Source organism: Mytilus galloprovincialis, chromosome 4 (assembly GCF_965363235.1).
Source record: "Mytilus galloprovincialis chromosome 4, xbMytGall1.hap1.1, whole genome shotgun sequence".
Classification (NCBI taxonomy): Eukaryota; Metazoa; Mollusca; class Bivalvia; order Mytilida; family Mytilidae; genus Mytilus; species Mytilus galloprovincialis.
This window is the reverse complement of record NC_134841.1, coordinates 74,353,691-74,368,293: the sequence shown is the minus strand read 5'-3', so window position 1 is coordinate 74,368,293 and position 14,603 is coordinate 74,353,691. Positions and strand designations below refer to the sequence as shown.

Sequence of the window (14,603 nt, the reverse complement as noted above, 5' to 3'; positions counted from 1 at the left end):
CGTTTTGTTTGAGACTTCCGGTTCTGCTAAGAAGAAATAAAAATATCAACACTTCTGATTTTTGCCGACGTTCATCCACAATATGAGCTTCTATCCCAAAACAGATGGTTAAAATTTAGAATGGACGGGATGGAAGATAGCGGATTTGATAGTGACCAAAAATCGTCTCAAGCACTTAACACAGATTCCGCAGCAGTTTGTATTTTCAAACATATGTCGTCTCAAAAAACTTTTCATACCTTTTCAGGGCTTCTGCTAGTTGTGGCTTGTCTGTTTACATCACTATTAACGGTAGACATAAACTTGGCGATCGCATTACTGGTATTCAAGTCAATGCTGCCCCAATAAGGAATAAAAATATAGATCTACTAATGAGCTGTAATACATAAATATTTATGAATTTCTATACTACCAGGGGTATAGGGTCTGTTTGCCCTGGGTCCCTTACATGGTACATGTATGCTGTTGACTGTCTGTTGGTCTGTCGTCAACATGTCAGACATTAACACAAAAACACTTTAACCAAAAAAGTCCAATATCAGGGCTGCCAAATCTCATGCATTTAGTGTGAGCAAGGATTTGTATATACAAATCCTTGGTGTGAGACTCGCGCATGTTAATGCTTTTTTGGCGGCAATTTCATTTGATCTATTGTTTTGTCTCTTTGATCTCTGTGAGAAAAGTGAAAAGTTGGCAGAACTGTAATATATGCATGAAACTTAAGTGAATTGTTTATATCTATTGAAGTGAGCTCCCTTTTGTTTTTTATAAAATTGGAAATTACTGTTTCAGAGTTTTGGAGTTTTATTTATTAAAACGGGTGATTTTCCAGTTTTCAGACAATAACTCAAAAATAATTTCAGCATTTTGCAAGAACCCTATTGAATTATTTAATTTTATAGACATGAGCACCCTTTTGATTTTTATAAATTATAGACTAAAAATACGTTTCTGATTTATGGGGTTTTATTAATTACAAAAAGGGTTTTTTTCCAGTTATAGAGCAATAACTCAAAAATGTTTTTAGCATTTTTAATGAAACTTTGGTAAATTATTTATATACATGTATATAGTTGAGTTTAAGAAATTTTAAGTTTCCGAATTATAAGATTTATATTCTTTCAAAAAGAGGTGATTTTTAAAGTTTTCAGACAATATCCTTTTAAGTGCTTAGAGCAGTTTTCTTTAAACTTTGATGGCTGATTTTTATCTATGAAGAAAATCTCCCTTAAGCAATGTTAAGTTTGTTTTTTTTTTAATTTCTGATATAACAGTGAAAAGTTATTGAACTTTATTTGTTTATAGTCTGACAACAGATTAACTAAGTATTGTGCAACAGCACAGTGTATTGCACAACAGCAAGAAATCTTTAAATAAATATAAATACAATTCATTTCAAGTTCTTTGACTACATTTATTTAGAAACCTAGAACGATGTAGAATACATGCGTGTCAAATATTTAATTTAAATCCAAATTCAGACCTGTATCAAACTTGAATATTGTGTCAATTCTTGTCCCAACTGTTCAGGGTTGGACCTCTGCAGGTGTATCCAGCTGCACTCAGCAAAGCAGTTTATTGATATTGCATTTATACATATAATTAAATACTTTTAATATTAGTTCAGTCATGGACCCGTAATGTCGCAGGTGTGGACAAGTCATAATAATATAACCAGTGGACAGTAAGGGACGACATCAAAAGTTCAATGTAGGATAAAAAACTTAATTCATATAGTTTTTTCACTGACCCACCTAACCCCCTCTTAACTTAATTTGGGAAAAATTGATTGACCAATAAGGATATATATAAAATCGATGTCATTTAAACAAAACTTGCAGCATTTTTGACCCCCACCCCAAACTATTTGAATAAAGTTTTTTATCCTTCATTGATTTTTTTATGTCTTCCTAAGTTGCTCTAACGAGTATTTGAATATTTTTTGAAAATTTTATTTTAAGATTTCTTTAAATATATATATACAAATATGCAGATGTCATGGATGTGGTATGATTTGCCAATTTCAAAACATAACTCATTCTGTTCATGATCATGAATTAAAAAGATTATCAAATTTAAAAAATATATTTGATAGTACGAAAAATAACATAGAGAAAAGAGAAATAATGGAACTTTCCTCAAGTTACCTGAATAAAATATAACAATCAATTATTTGAATATCAAATAATACTTATACAGATCAAACTATAAACTCTTGTCAATTAAATAAATTTGATCAATCATGATTTTGATTGAGACAACTCTCCATTATAATGAAAATGTAAGTAGAGATTCCAAATTTACATGTAATATAGGTTAATATGTATAAGCTATTTTCTTTTGCAGAATAGAAATACTTTTAGTCAACAGAATGGAGTCCAGTCATCACAGAAGAAAACTCTTGATCTACAGAAGAAAATAAGTAAGCGTTTACACCTTTCAAAATTATTCATGGATGTCTATTATTGTTCATATAATGGTATGATGCTGTTATCCTTGTCCTCTGTGTGCAGACGTTAACATTGATTTTTGTGCTATACATGTACATGATGTAGGTTTTGCTTTTAAATTAGAGGAGATGGAATCTTAAAACAGTGCATAATCCAATGAAAGGGGCATTTTGTGCAGTCAGCATTTTCATGACAGATTTTTCTTAAAATTACACTCTTTAACATGTAATTAATTTTATACAAAAGAATCATTTATCATGTTTATCTTTTCTTTAACCAAGCGTAATTTTCTTTTCAAAGAAAACTAAAAAGCATCATTGATGCATTTATTTAAAATATTTTGGCCTTGAGCACAACTGAAGAGCCAAATAAACATAGGATTAGATACATAATTTAATTTCCATTTCCCATTATGTACATGTATAGTGTACTTGTAATGTATATTTTGTGTTATGCAGGCCTCCAGTCCACACGGTAGAATTCCTGATGTAACTTTAAATTTTGTATGTTCCCTAATTTTCTTCATGATTGCCTATGTGGTCCTTTGATTTAGACAACCCTTATTGATGTTTAAGGTAGATCATAAGTAAATATTTTTTGAGACAGAATTTTTCTTATACTTAGCCAAAATGAAGATTTTACTATGCTCTTTTCAAAAATATAATAAAAAGTATGGGTCACCGGGCTATTTTTTTTAGCTATGAGTCTTGAAAATTGCCTAAATTTGGTTAGATTGTTTATGGAAAAATACATTTGTGTGCATAAAAAATAATCTATGAGATAGAATTTTGAACTAAATTGTGAAAAGATAGGTTTTGTAATATATCTAAAGAAAATAAAAAGAAAAAATGGTGTCACCAGCCTTGTTTTCTTGCTACAAGTAAAAAGAAAAAATTTCCCTATCAGTCCAGTATAAATTTTTTACTAAAAGAGTTATCTTCCCTTAAATGGCTCATTTGAAAAAAAATATTGTAAAAGCAAAACAAATGATAATTGTTTAAATATTTTCTATTATACAGTAAATTACCAAGTTTTCTTAATATTATTTAACAGTCTATCCTTTAAATTGCAAATCTGTCGCCAAATTTACAGATTTAGGCAAATAACTTGACCGATTTTTTACTGTGATTGTACAATGCAAGATGGCGGTATACCATGTACATGTATCTACCTTAACACATTTATTGCAAGTAACATTCCTTTCTATTCCTTGTTATGTATCAAAGATTGTGTATTATATGTATGCTCAGTTAAATGTTAGTGGCTGGTATTTGCATTAAAAAGCTGTGGATAAGAGGCGGACTGTCATTTAAATAGAAAGATAACAATAGATTCATGAAAAATCTACTGATGGTTGAAAAAAGCAAGTCCATATATAGTGAATACAATCCATAAAAAAGCATGTCCATATATAGTAGATACAATCCATAAAAAAGCATGTCCATATAATTATATAGTGAATACAATCCATAAAAAAGCATGTCCATATATAGTGAATACAATCCATAAAAACATGTCTATATATAGTGAATACAATCCATAGAAAAGCATGTCCATATATAGTGTATACAATCCATAAAAAAGCATGTCCATATATAGTGAATACAATCCATAAAAAAGCATGTTCATATATAGTGAATACAATCCATAAAAATGTATTTAAAAGAGATTGAAGATACTAGATCTTTATCAAACAAACTGTGAATGCCAATCAGAAATGCACAGTAGGAAAAGGCTTTGCCTATTGCTTTAGGGGTTTTAATCCTCTGTTTTTAAATTTTTATATTGCCAGAACTGTTGATAAATGTTACATGTAGCAGAAAAGATATTATGAAAACTCTTAACATTTCTTTCTTGCTTTATTGCAGATAAACATAGGGCAGCAAGTAAAAACAGAGTTGTGAATCAACAGCCAAAAAAATATCTGCTTTCAAGAAACAGGTAATTTGTCAAGCATACATGCTAATAAAGGGTCCATTTACATTGTATTCAAGATATTTGAATAAGCATATTCAGAATTATAAGCTTCTTAGATTTCATCTTGCAAATGATATTTAAGCATTTGTAATTTCAGTGGAAATATTTTTTAACTTTGAAATATGGGATCTTATTTTACTTGCTGTAAGGGACGACATCAAAAGATTGATGTAGGATAAAAAACTTAAATCAAATAGTTTGGGGGTGGGGGGTTAAAATTCTGCAAGTTTTGTATATCTAAAATCGATTTTTACATATATCCCTATTGGTAAATCAATTTTTCCCAACTTAAGTTAAGAGGGGGGTGGGGGGGGTCAGTGAAAAAACTATGTGAATTAAGTTTTTTATCCTACATTGAACTTTTGATGTCGTCCCTAAGGGAGATAATCAGTGAGTGCCCAATTCAATTGTTAAAAACAAATTAGATAGATTAGTTCACTTTTTGCACTGAGTATAACTTTTACTGGGTTTGCTAATAAAGAGGGGTGTATATGCACAGAAGAACACGAAATAAAAATGCCATTTCACAATGAACAAACAAATAAAAAGTTCTTGCACATTGATCTTTTACGGATTTCACTAAACACGGTGAAGAACGAACCTTTTTCTCAACTGCACATGAAATAAAAATTGCAAAACATGTTGCAAGAAAATAACCCTTTACCACCCTCAATAAATACTATTCAAAATTATGATATAGTGATTTTACACAAACACAAATATAACAGTTCTTGTAAAAACTCCCCCCAAAAAGTTATGCAATAAATAAAATTTAAATAAAAATATTAGCTTTCAGTCTCAATCCATAATTTAGCTATATATATTAGTACTACTGCAAGCTTAAAAAGCCATAATGTTTAATTTTTCCTCTACACTTTTTTGGTCTGTATCTTTACAGCTACAATATACAATGTATGCAAGCATAAATTATAAAAATGTTGGAAATCAATATTTAAGCATAATAATATTGATAATATTTAATAGATTACCTACAATGTATATACAGTTTAAAAATATTTTGGTAAATTGTTTGCCATAAATCAGGATGTCAATTTTATCCATTGTGCATGTTTTTCAATTTTAATCCGCATAATGAAACCACTAAATTAGTATTGAAAATAATTTTACTTTTGTTTGTTCTCTTGATTATTCCATCCTATTATCATTCCATTCTTTCAAAATATATGCAGACTTATTTCTACTGCCTGTATACTGGTACATTTATATTGAACTGATTTTTTGGGATATTATTGCTTTCAAGCAATCTGTAGACTTATACCATGCCCTCACGTCAACCGTTTTTTTCTAAATATTAAGGAACATCTCAGATTCTTATGATTGTCTTTGCTTTAAAAGGTAAAAGCAAACAAAAGGATTGAACTTAAACAACTTTCCTTTTATGTTCTTCTCATAATCTTCATGTTTGATATTTCCCTTGACTTATATGCATGTTTTTAACAACACAGAAAATCAGAATTAAGCAGTATTTATATTTAGTGTTTTTATAAATTTAGAAACAAGTCATAGGGAATTTCCCAGTTTTGATAAAATGCGAGAGTTCTCTAAATTCTGATAAATTTATTTCTGTCATATAAGAACTGAAGTGGAGTTTTTCTAATATGTCACCGTTATGAAACTGATATTTGATATTGTACTCTCATAAAGAAATGGAGAACCAACTATGCTGTTTATTTATCATTTAATAAAGGTTCTTGTTCCAAATCACAAGCCTAGGGTTTCTTTATGTAATTATGTGCATGCATATAGTTTTCTTGACTTCAAGGGGTATCTGATTGAATGGTTGCTCTGGATTCCCCACGCCATTGATTAATTTGAAACTCATCAGATCCTTTCTATGTCTGTCTGCTATTGAGGGTTATTGTGTTGCATAATTTTAAATCATATGCATCGTTTAAGTTAAAATAAATGAAGTCCACATCATTAAGGTGTAACTACAACACCCCTTCAGCCAAATTGCTGTCTTCCATATTATCGTTTCGAGTTGTCTCCCTTCCGTAAGTAACTTAATGTCAAAATCAAAATTTGATACGACTCGTTGAGAAAAATTAACTCGTTAGATGTCATTAAGCATCGTATTATATTAAAAACGATCGCAAATTCAAACAGAGGAGTGTGTACGGAAAGGCGTCATGCCCACTGACCCACTGACAAAGGAAATTAAATATTTAAAGAGTTAGAAATGGGGTTCCTCCTAGAATTAACGGTGATAAGATACGAAGTGAAATACCTTCTCTCACTCTCAGTGACTGCTGTGGAAAGTAAACTTGAAATTGATAGTACAAAAATAAAACACAATTAGTACATTGCTCATACACTTGTATCCGTTATTGGCTATTTTTAAAGTTGAGTAACTATTCAGATTACGAAAATTACATTTTACATGTGCAGTTGAATTAGTTTTGAAAATAATACTATCCAGCTATACTTGGGCTGCCAAAAATGCGTGAGACTCGCGCATGTTCATGCTTTTTTGCGGCATTATCCTTTGATCTATTGGTTTTTTCTCTTTGATCTTTTCAATTTTGGCCAAATCTCACGCTTTTGCTTTATCATGTCTATGAAAAGTTGGCAGAACTGCTATACATGTGTCAATGAAAACAATGGCAATCGTATCCCTCAGAGCTTTCTGCTCTTTGATTTGTGTGTACCAGGGGTAGACCTACATTGATGAGTTTCATACATTTTGATCAATTTACTGTTGAAAAACTTTGATAGAACTATAGCCTATTGACCTAAAAAATTATAATAGAATTGTACATGTCTTGACATTTTAAACAATGTTTGCAGAACAGATTTTTATTGTGTTTTTTCAGATTAAGTGTACCCAGTAAACAAGACTTACTTGCCAATGAACATGACAATCAGCCGCTAGTTGCTATCGTGTCAGATGATAGGTAAGGTTAATATAAAAATCACTGAACTATTATTTTGTTTTTTATATTAATTTGATGTAATTTTTCCTAGAAAGCTGATTTCAATGCATGCATAATTTGGTCATGTCCATTTTTGAAGCAGAGTGGTCTTAGTATGTATCTGGAGTGATTACTTTGTCAAAACTGATGTTGTTAGTTTGAATCTGGCAAGTGCCAAGGTGCTTTTGACTTGTATATAAAAAATGACTATAATTGCCAATTTTTCTGCCATAAGTCAGTAATTTTCTTAGGGTTTTATTTACTAATTTGGTATTGTGATTCATATGATGAATGCAATATTAAATTCTTTCCTTGTCAAATTACTGTTTGCCAAATACTTATGTATTCTCATCCATATTAAATGGCCATTAAATTTTGTGTAACATATTTCTCAGGAAATAAAAATCTGAAATTTGGAATTGAGCTTAATCAGGTTCATGTGACCATGTTTGACCTTGTGATGGGTGAAAAATCAAGCGTTCATCAACTTCTTGTTAACCAAAGACTTAAAGCAGGGCATCATTAATGAGTTATAATTTTTCACTCTAAATTAGAATAATTCTCTGTTTTGATGTTAAATATCTTGCATTTCAAGATAATTTACTTGTTTTTCAGTGAAGATGATGATTTTGAATCTCCAATGTTTGCCAAAGCTGCAACTAAAGAAATAGCTCAGCAATTGATTAAAGATGGCTACAATTTAGATCTGGAACCTGATGATGAAGATCTTGATTTAATACCCCCACGACCCTTAAATGAACGTTGTATTTGTTGTCCTAACTACCAAGGATCATGTGTTATGCAATGATATTACAGCTTTTGTTAAAAAATTAAATTAAAATCTTATAGGTTATTTGTCCGTTTACAATAGAATTTCCAGTCTATTGTTGTAACTGAAGGTAAAGATTGTTGGCGACTGATCATGAAACATTTTCATAAACAAAAATTAACTCAAGTAAAATTGAACTTTGTAGTAAAATGATATTTACAAAAAACTGACAGTATTGTTAAATGACCAGCTATTATTTTTTTTGCGTGCAGCTAAAATTGAGTAGTAAATGCATAAGCTAGCTTTATCATAAAGTTTTGTTTAATTTATTTTTTTTATTGGAGGTAGTTTTTTTGTTGTAAGGAAAGTTAATTGTTATACTGCACTATTGCAATAATATAAAATATAACACTCTAACTTACATCTGGTTTAATTCTACACACGGTTATAATACATTAAAATACTCCGTTAAAATAGGCTAGGTGATAAAATATGATCTTCCATTATTTTTAGTGAATGGAACATCCTTTAGGTGTTTCTGGTAGCAATTAGTTTTGCATTGTTATAATTTGCACGTGTTCTTGTTATAGATATTTTTCACGCATAATTGATATTTTATTTTTATTTTATTTTATATAGATGTTTTGCTTACATTCCAGTAGATGCTGTATTTTATTTGTATATTATTAAGGTCCCCCTAAAAAGTACCAATGTTATAACTACCGGTATTGATCATTAACTGATATAAGATTTTATGGTATGATCAAAAATTTGTAATATTGTGTATTTTTGTATATTTGTATTAGATGATCTGAATGTGTATGTGGATATATGGCAATGTTAAACAGTTTTTGTTAGTACGGTTCCATTAAAAACAAACATAGTACACAGGGAATTCTCTTTGATCATTCAGTAGCTAAGTATAGACATAGAGGTAGATTTATGATTTCAGTTTTTGAAAATAATTGCCACTTGCCAATAGATGAGTTTTTCAAGAGAAAAAAATCCTTGCCTGTGTCCCATATTTGTTTTTATTGAACAATCCTGACAGAATGTTGCTTATGGAAGTGTTAATTAATACATCAAAGGCAGAAAAACAAAAAAAACTAAAAAAGTAGAACAATAACTCTGATGTTTCACCGTTTTCAGTGAACAAACATTTTAAAGCATATACATTCTATATTGTCATTAAATTAATATAACTTGACAAAATATTTATTAAGTATGTAGATATAGGATCATTATCAATATCAGCTAAACTATCTGCCAAACAATCCAGTATCAAGGTCAACTTAGCTTTAGATTCCTAGATCAATATGAGCAGCCTATGTTATAATGCATTTTGGTTTAAATAACATTATCAGAATGAATTAGATAATTAAGGGACAATTTTTTAAGTTTTCAAATTCACTCTTTATTTTTCCTGAGTGTTTTTCGTAAATTGAAGTTACACTGTTCAATATTTTATGGCAATTTAATCTATTGAAATCCTAGAAATATACATATAGTATTATACACATTTCTGAAATCCAGTCTTTCTGAAGTTTATTATGACAGTTCTTTTTCTTATATATTATTTATATTGATATTATTCTGTTTTGTTTTCTTTTGAGTTGTATAGTTTGTTGATATTATATGAAATCTTATGTTTTGTTGAATACAGCTGATTCTTTATTCTGTTATATAATAGCAATGTTTTTATGAAAAGATTATTTTTTTCCAAGTCTAACTTCTTGTTACAATGTTACAGTATAATACATACTGTGAAATCCATTTAATTCGCAGATCACATTTTTTGTTTTATCAAATATTACCTTCACTTAAATAATGGAAGTTTAATGAATTTTACACATATTTAACTTGATTTAATTTAGAATTTTTTTAAAAGGTTTTTTAAATCCAAAGCTTACTGAAGTAACATAATGTTTGTACATTTATTTACAATTTATCGTTATAATTGGTCACATGGTCAGGTATGTTACATGCATCTTCAATGAATATACAAATATTGATAACAATTATGATAGTAATTCATTTGTCAGGTCTTTCTCTTCTGTTAATGATATTGGGAAAAAAATAATAATCAATGTTAAAAGGTGCTTTCTGTAGATATAAGTAGAAATCAAAAGTGTACATAGTAATGCTGAGAATAAACAGATTTTGAGTTTGACCTTTGGAATAAGAAATGAGATTCTAAAGGCTTTTAGAAGATACTAAATTTCATGTCAAAAATTATTCCATACAGTTCAATTGATAAATTCAGACAATGATTAATGTAAGATGCATATACTCCCACATTTTTTTTATCAGCTGTAGATTTCTTTGTATTTAAGTTGACAGTAGAAATTCTTTTAAGACATAAATGACAGATATGCTATAATACTGAGGGTTATCTTTCCTTGATCATTGAGTAAAATTATGTTCACTTTCTAAAGAACCTTTTCCATGTTTTTTTTTTTTTATTAAAGCTGTATTCATAGATTGATCTATTTTAAACTAATAACTGAGGATACTATTATTTACATGGGTACCAATTCTGTGAATTGATGAAAACCTGCATTTTGTGGATATTTAATTCTGTGGTTTTGCCAAATTATGCATATAACTCTATAGAAAATTTGCAGTTTGTTAAACATTTGAATTCGTGGTTCAACTGTTCCCACAAAAACCTTGAAAACTGGTACCCAACAAATAATAATGAAGCCACTGTAGTACAAATATAGACATTTTTGACTTAAATGTAATTAATGATTTGATGATGTACTTTAAACTTGTGATTGTGGTCGGTGTCTACCATAGATGATGTATTATTGACATTAAATTTGTTAGCCTTGATAATGATATACTAAATTAGAGATAACATGCAATATATATGAAGTTTTGCAATGGTTTTTAGGGTCATTCGTGCAATTATATATCTTAGTTGTAACATTTCATATTTTTGTTCATTGTTTTATTTCATGGTTTTTAAAAAGAAAATATATCATTTCATAAATGTGATTATATTTGACAATTTATTATGAATAGGGTAAAATCTTCAATGATAGCTACCATGGCAACCAAATATTATTTTGGAGTAAATTTTTTTTTTATGAACTGTTGCAATATATTACCATTTTCTGAAAGTTTGTGAAAATCTGAATCCACCCATTTCCAAATTTTTTATGTCCTTTGATATTTACAGAGAGTGACTCTCAAATGGCAGTTAGAACCATTGGAAGTTTCTTTTATTTTATTTAAAGTTATCTTCTGCTAATCATATTTGTGTGATCTTATTGTTAATCATAATCATTATGCTATTGTTATTGGTACAAACAAACCAAGAAAAAAATATACACGTATAAATATTTTAAACTATTTATTAATTTCATTTATCAGCAGTTTTACAAGGATTTTTTGTTCCCATTTTTATTAACTGAGACCATTACTCCCACCTTTCAGTAATAACTATATGATATCTTAGATTGTAAAATGACTGTACAATCTTATCTTTTTTGTTGCTGCACACAAGTTATAGTTGTCCTAAAAATACCTCTTACCAACAGTATGACTTGCACACATGTTCCTCCAAGACTCATTATCCATTTGGTTTGAGTCAGAACATAATTAAACATTTTATTATAAGTAATATATGAAAAAAAATTAAAAACAATGTTTATTTTATCAAACATGTGATTAGTGTAACTAAGGTAAAATCGGTGTTATTATTTGGTTTTCACTTGATCATGTGACTTGTGAAAATAATTATGGTGAAATGGGTGCTAAAATTTTCAATTTTCATGTACCATCTATTTTTTTTTTAAGTCATCATTAGATCTCATTTGACTCCAAGTTTATTAGTATGATCGGACATTCCTCTGCAGTTATCCATTATCATGTGATTATGTTTTAAATTTTATACATGCTTTTCATACAAATATAATTATTCATTAAATGCAATATAGTATATTGTTATATGTTATTGTGTTTGTAGATTAGTTATGAATGACCTGCTACATTGATATTTAAACAAGGAGATGTGGTATGGTTGCCAATAAGTCGACTATCCACCAAAACTCAAATGAATGTTTTTTGACAATGAATACTTGAAAATTGTTGAGAATTGATAGTTACATGTATGTCTCCTTTGTATATATTGAGGTAGACATGATATTGTTGATAATTGATAGTTACATGTATGTTTCCTTGGTATATATTGAGGTAGACATGATATTGTTGATGGTTGATAGTTACATGTATGTCTCCTTGGTATATATTGAGGGAGACATGATATTGTTGATAATTGATAGTTACATGTATGTCTCCTTGGTATATATTGAGGGAGACATGATATTGTTGATGATTGATAGTTACATGTATGTCTCCTTGGTATATATTGAGGGAGACATGATATTGTTGATAATTGATAGTTACATGTATGTCTCCTTGGTATATATTGAGGGAGACATGATATTGTTGATGGTTGATAGTTACATGTATGTCTCCTTGGTATATATTGAGGGAGACATGATATTGTTGATAATTGATAGTTACATGCATGTCTCCTTGGTATATATTGAGGGAGACATGATATTGTTGATAATTGATAGTTACATGTATGTCTCCTTGGTATATATTGAGGGAGACATGATATTGTTGATAATTGATAGTTACTTGTATGTCTCCTTGGTATATATTGAGGGAGACATGATATTGTTGATAATTGATAGTTACATGTATTGCTCCTTGGTATATATTGAGGGAGACATGATATTGTTGATAATTGATAGTTACATGTATGTCTCCTTGGTATATATTGAGGGAGACATGATATTGTTGATGGTTGATAGTTACATGTATGTCTCCTTGGTATATATTGAGGGAGACATGATATTGTTGATAATTGATAGTTACATGCATGTCTCCTTGGTATATATTGAGGGAGACATGATATTGTTGATAATTGATAGTTACATGTATGTCTCCTTGGTATATATTGAGGGAGACATGATATTGTTGATAATTGATAGTTACTTGTATGTCTCCTTGGTATATATTGAGGGAGACATGATATTGTTGATAATTGATAGTTACATGCATGTCTCCTTGGTATATATTGAGGGAGACATGATATTGTTGATAATTGATAGTTACATGCATGTCTCCTTGGTATATATTGAGGGAGACATGATATTGTTGATAATTGATAGTTACATGTATGTCTCCTTGGTATATATTGAGGGAGACATGATATTGTTGATAATTGATAGTTACATGTATGTCTCCTTGGTATATATTGAGGGAGACATGATATTGTTGATGGTTGATAGTTACATGTATGTCTCCTTGGTATATATTGAGGGAGACATGATATTGTTGATAATTGATAGTTACATGTATGTCTCCTTGGTATATATTGAGGGAGACATGATATTGTTGATGGTTGATAGTTACATGTATGTCTCCTTGGTATATATTGAGGGAGACATGATATTGTTGATGGTTGATAGTTACATGTATGTCTCCTTGGTATATATTGAGGGAGACATGATATTGTTGATAATTGATAGTTACATGTATGTCTCCTTGGTATATATTGAGGGAGACATGATATTGTTGATAATTGATAGTTACATGTATGTCTCCTTGGTATATATTGAGGGAGACATGATATTGTTGATGGTTGATAGTTACATGTATGTCTCCTTGGTATATATTGAGGGAGACATGATATTGTTGATAATTGATAGTTACATGTATGTCTCCTTGGTATATATTGAGGGAGACATGATATTGTTGATAATTGATAGTTACATGTATGTCTCCTTGGTATATATTGAGGTAGACATGATATTGTTTTGCCCTTTCTGTCACACAGTTAAGCCATTCTAGTCTATCAGTTCTTCATAAAAGTTGTTATGAGTTCTCCCATCTACAGATTTCTCTTCAATGTACAACCAAACTTGGCACAATTGCCTCATAATTTCATAAATTGTAAAGCTGCTCTTCATGCATTTCTTTATTATGTTGATTTTTTGTGAGCCTGCGACTTTTGGTCGCAGAAAGCTTGACATAGGGATAGTGATCCGGTGGTGGCGGAGGCAGCGGTAGCTAACTTCTTATAAGCTTTATATTTTAGAAAATGGAAGACCTGGATGCTTCATACTTTGTATATAGATGCATCATGTTACAAAGTTCCTGTCAGTCACATGTTAAATGCCCTTAACCTCATTTTCATGGTTCAGTGACTACTTGAAAAAAAGTTAAGATTTTAAATAGTACCGGTAATAGTAAAAGGATAACTATATTTGGTTTGTGTGTAACTTGCAAGGTCCTCATGGCTGTCAGACAGTTTTCACCTGACCTCGACCTCATTTCATGGATTAGTGAACAAGGTTAAGTTTTGGTGGTCAAGTCCATATCTCAGATACTATAAGCAAAAGGTCTTATATATTCGGTGTATGGAAGGACTGTAAGTTGTACATGTCCAACTGG

At 29.9% G+C, this 14,603-nt stretch overlaps 1 protein-coding gene across 1 annotated transcript; it reads left to right on the top strand.

Annotated features, from left to right (window-relative positions):
• Window position 1: 1 nt before the first annotated feature.
• On the top strand, window positions 2–8,693 carry LOC143072934 (protein FAM219A-like). Its single transcript, XM_076248105.1, has 5 exons — window positions 2–195; window positions 2,347–2,422; window positions 4,319–4,391; window positions 7,262–7,342; window positions 7,976–8,693. The coding sequence occupies exons 1-5, from the start codon at window positions 121–123 to the stop codon at window positions 8,166–8,168; spliced, it is 498 nt and encodes a 165-aa protein (XP_076104220.1). The 5' UTR covers window positions 2–120; the 3' UTR covers window positions 8,169–8,693.
• The last annotated feature ends 5,910 nt before the right edge of the window (window positions 8,694–14,603 follow it).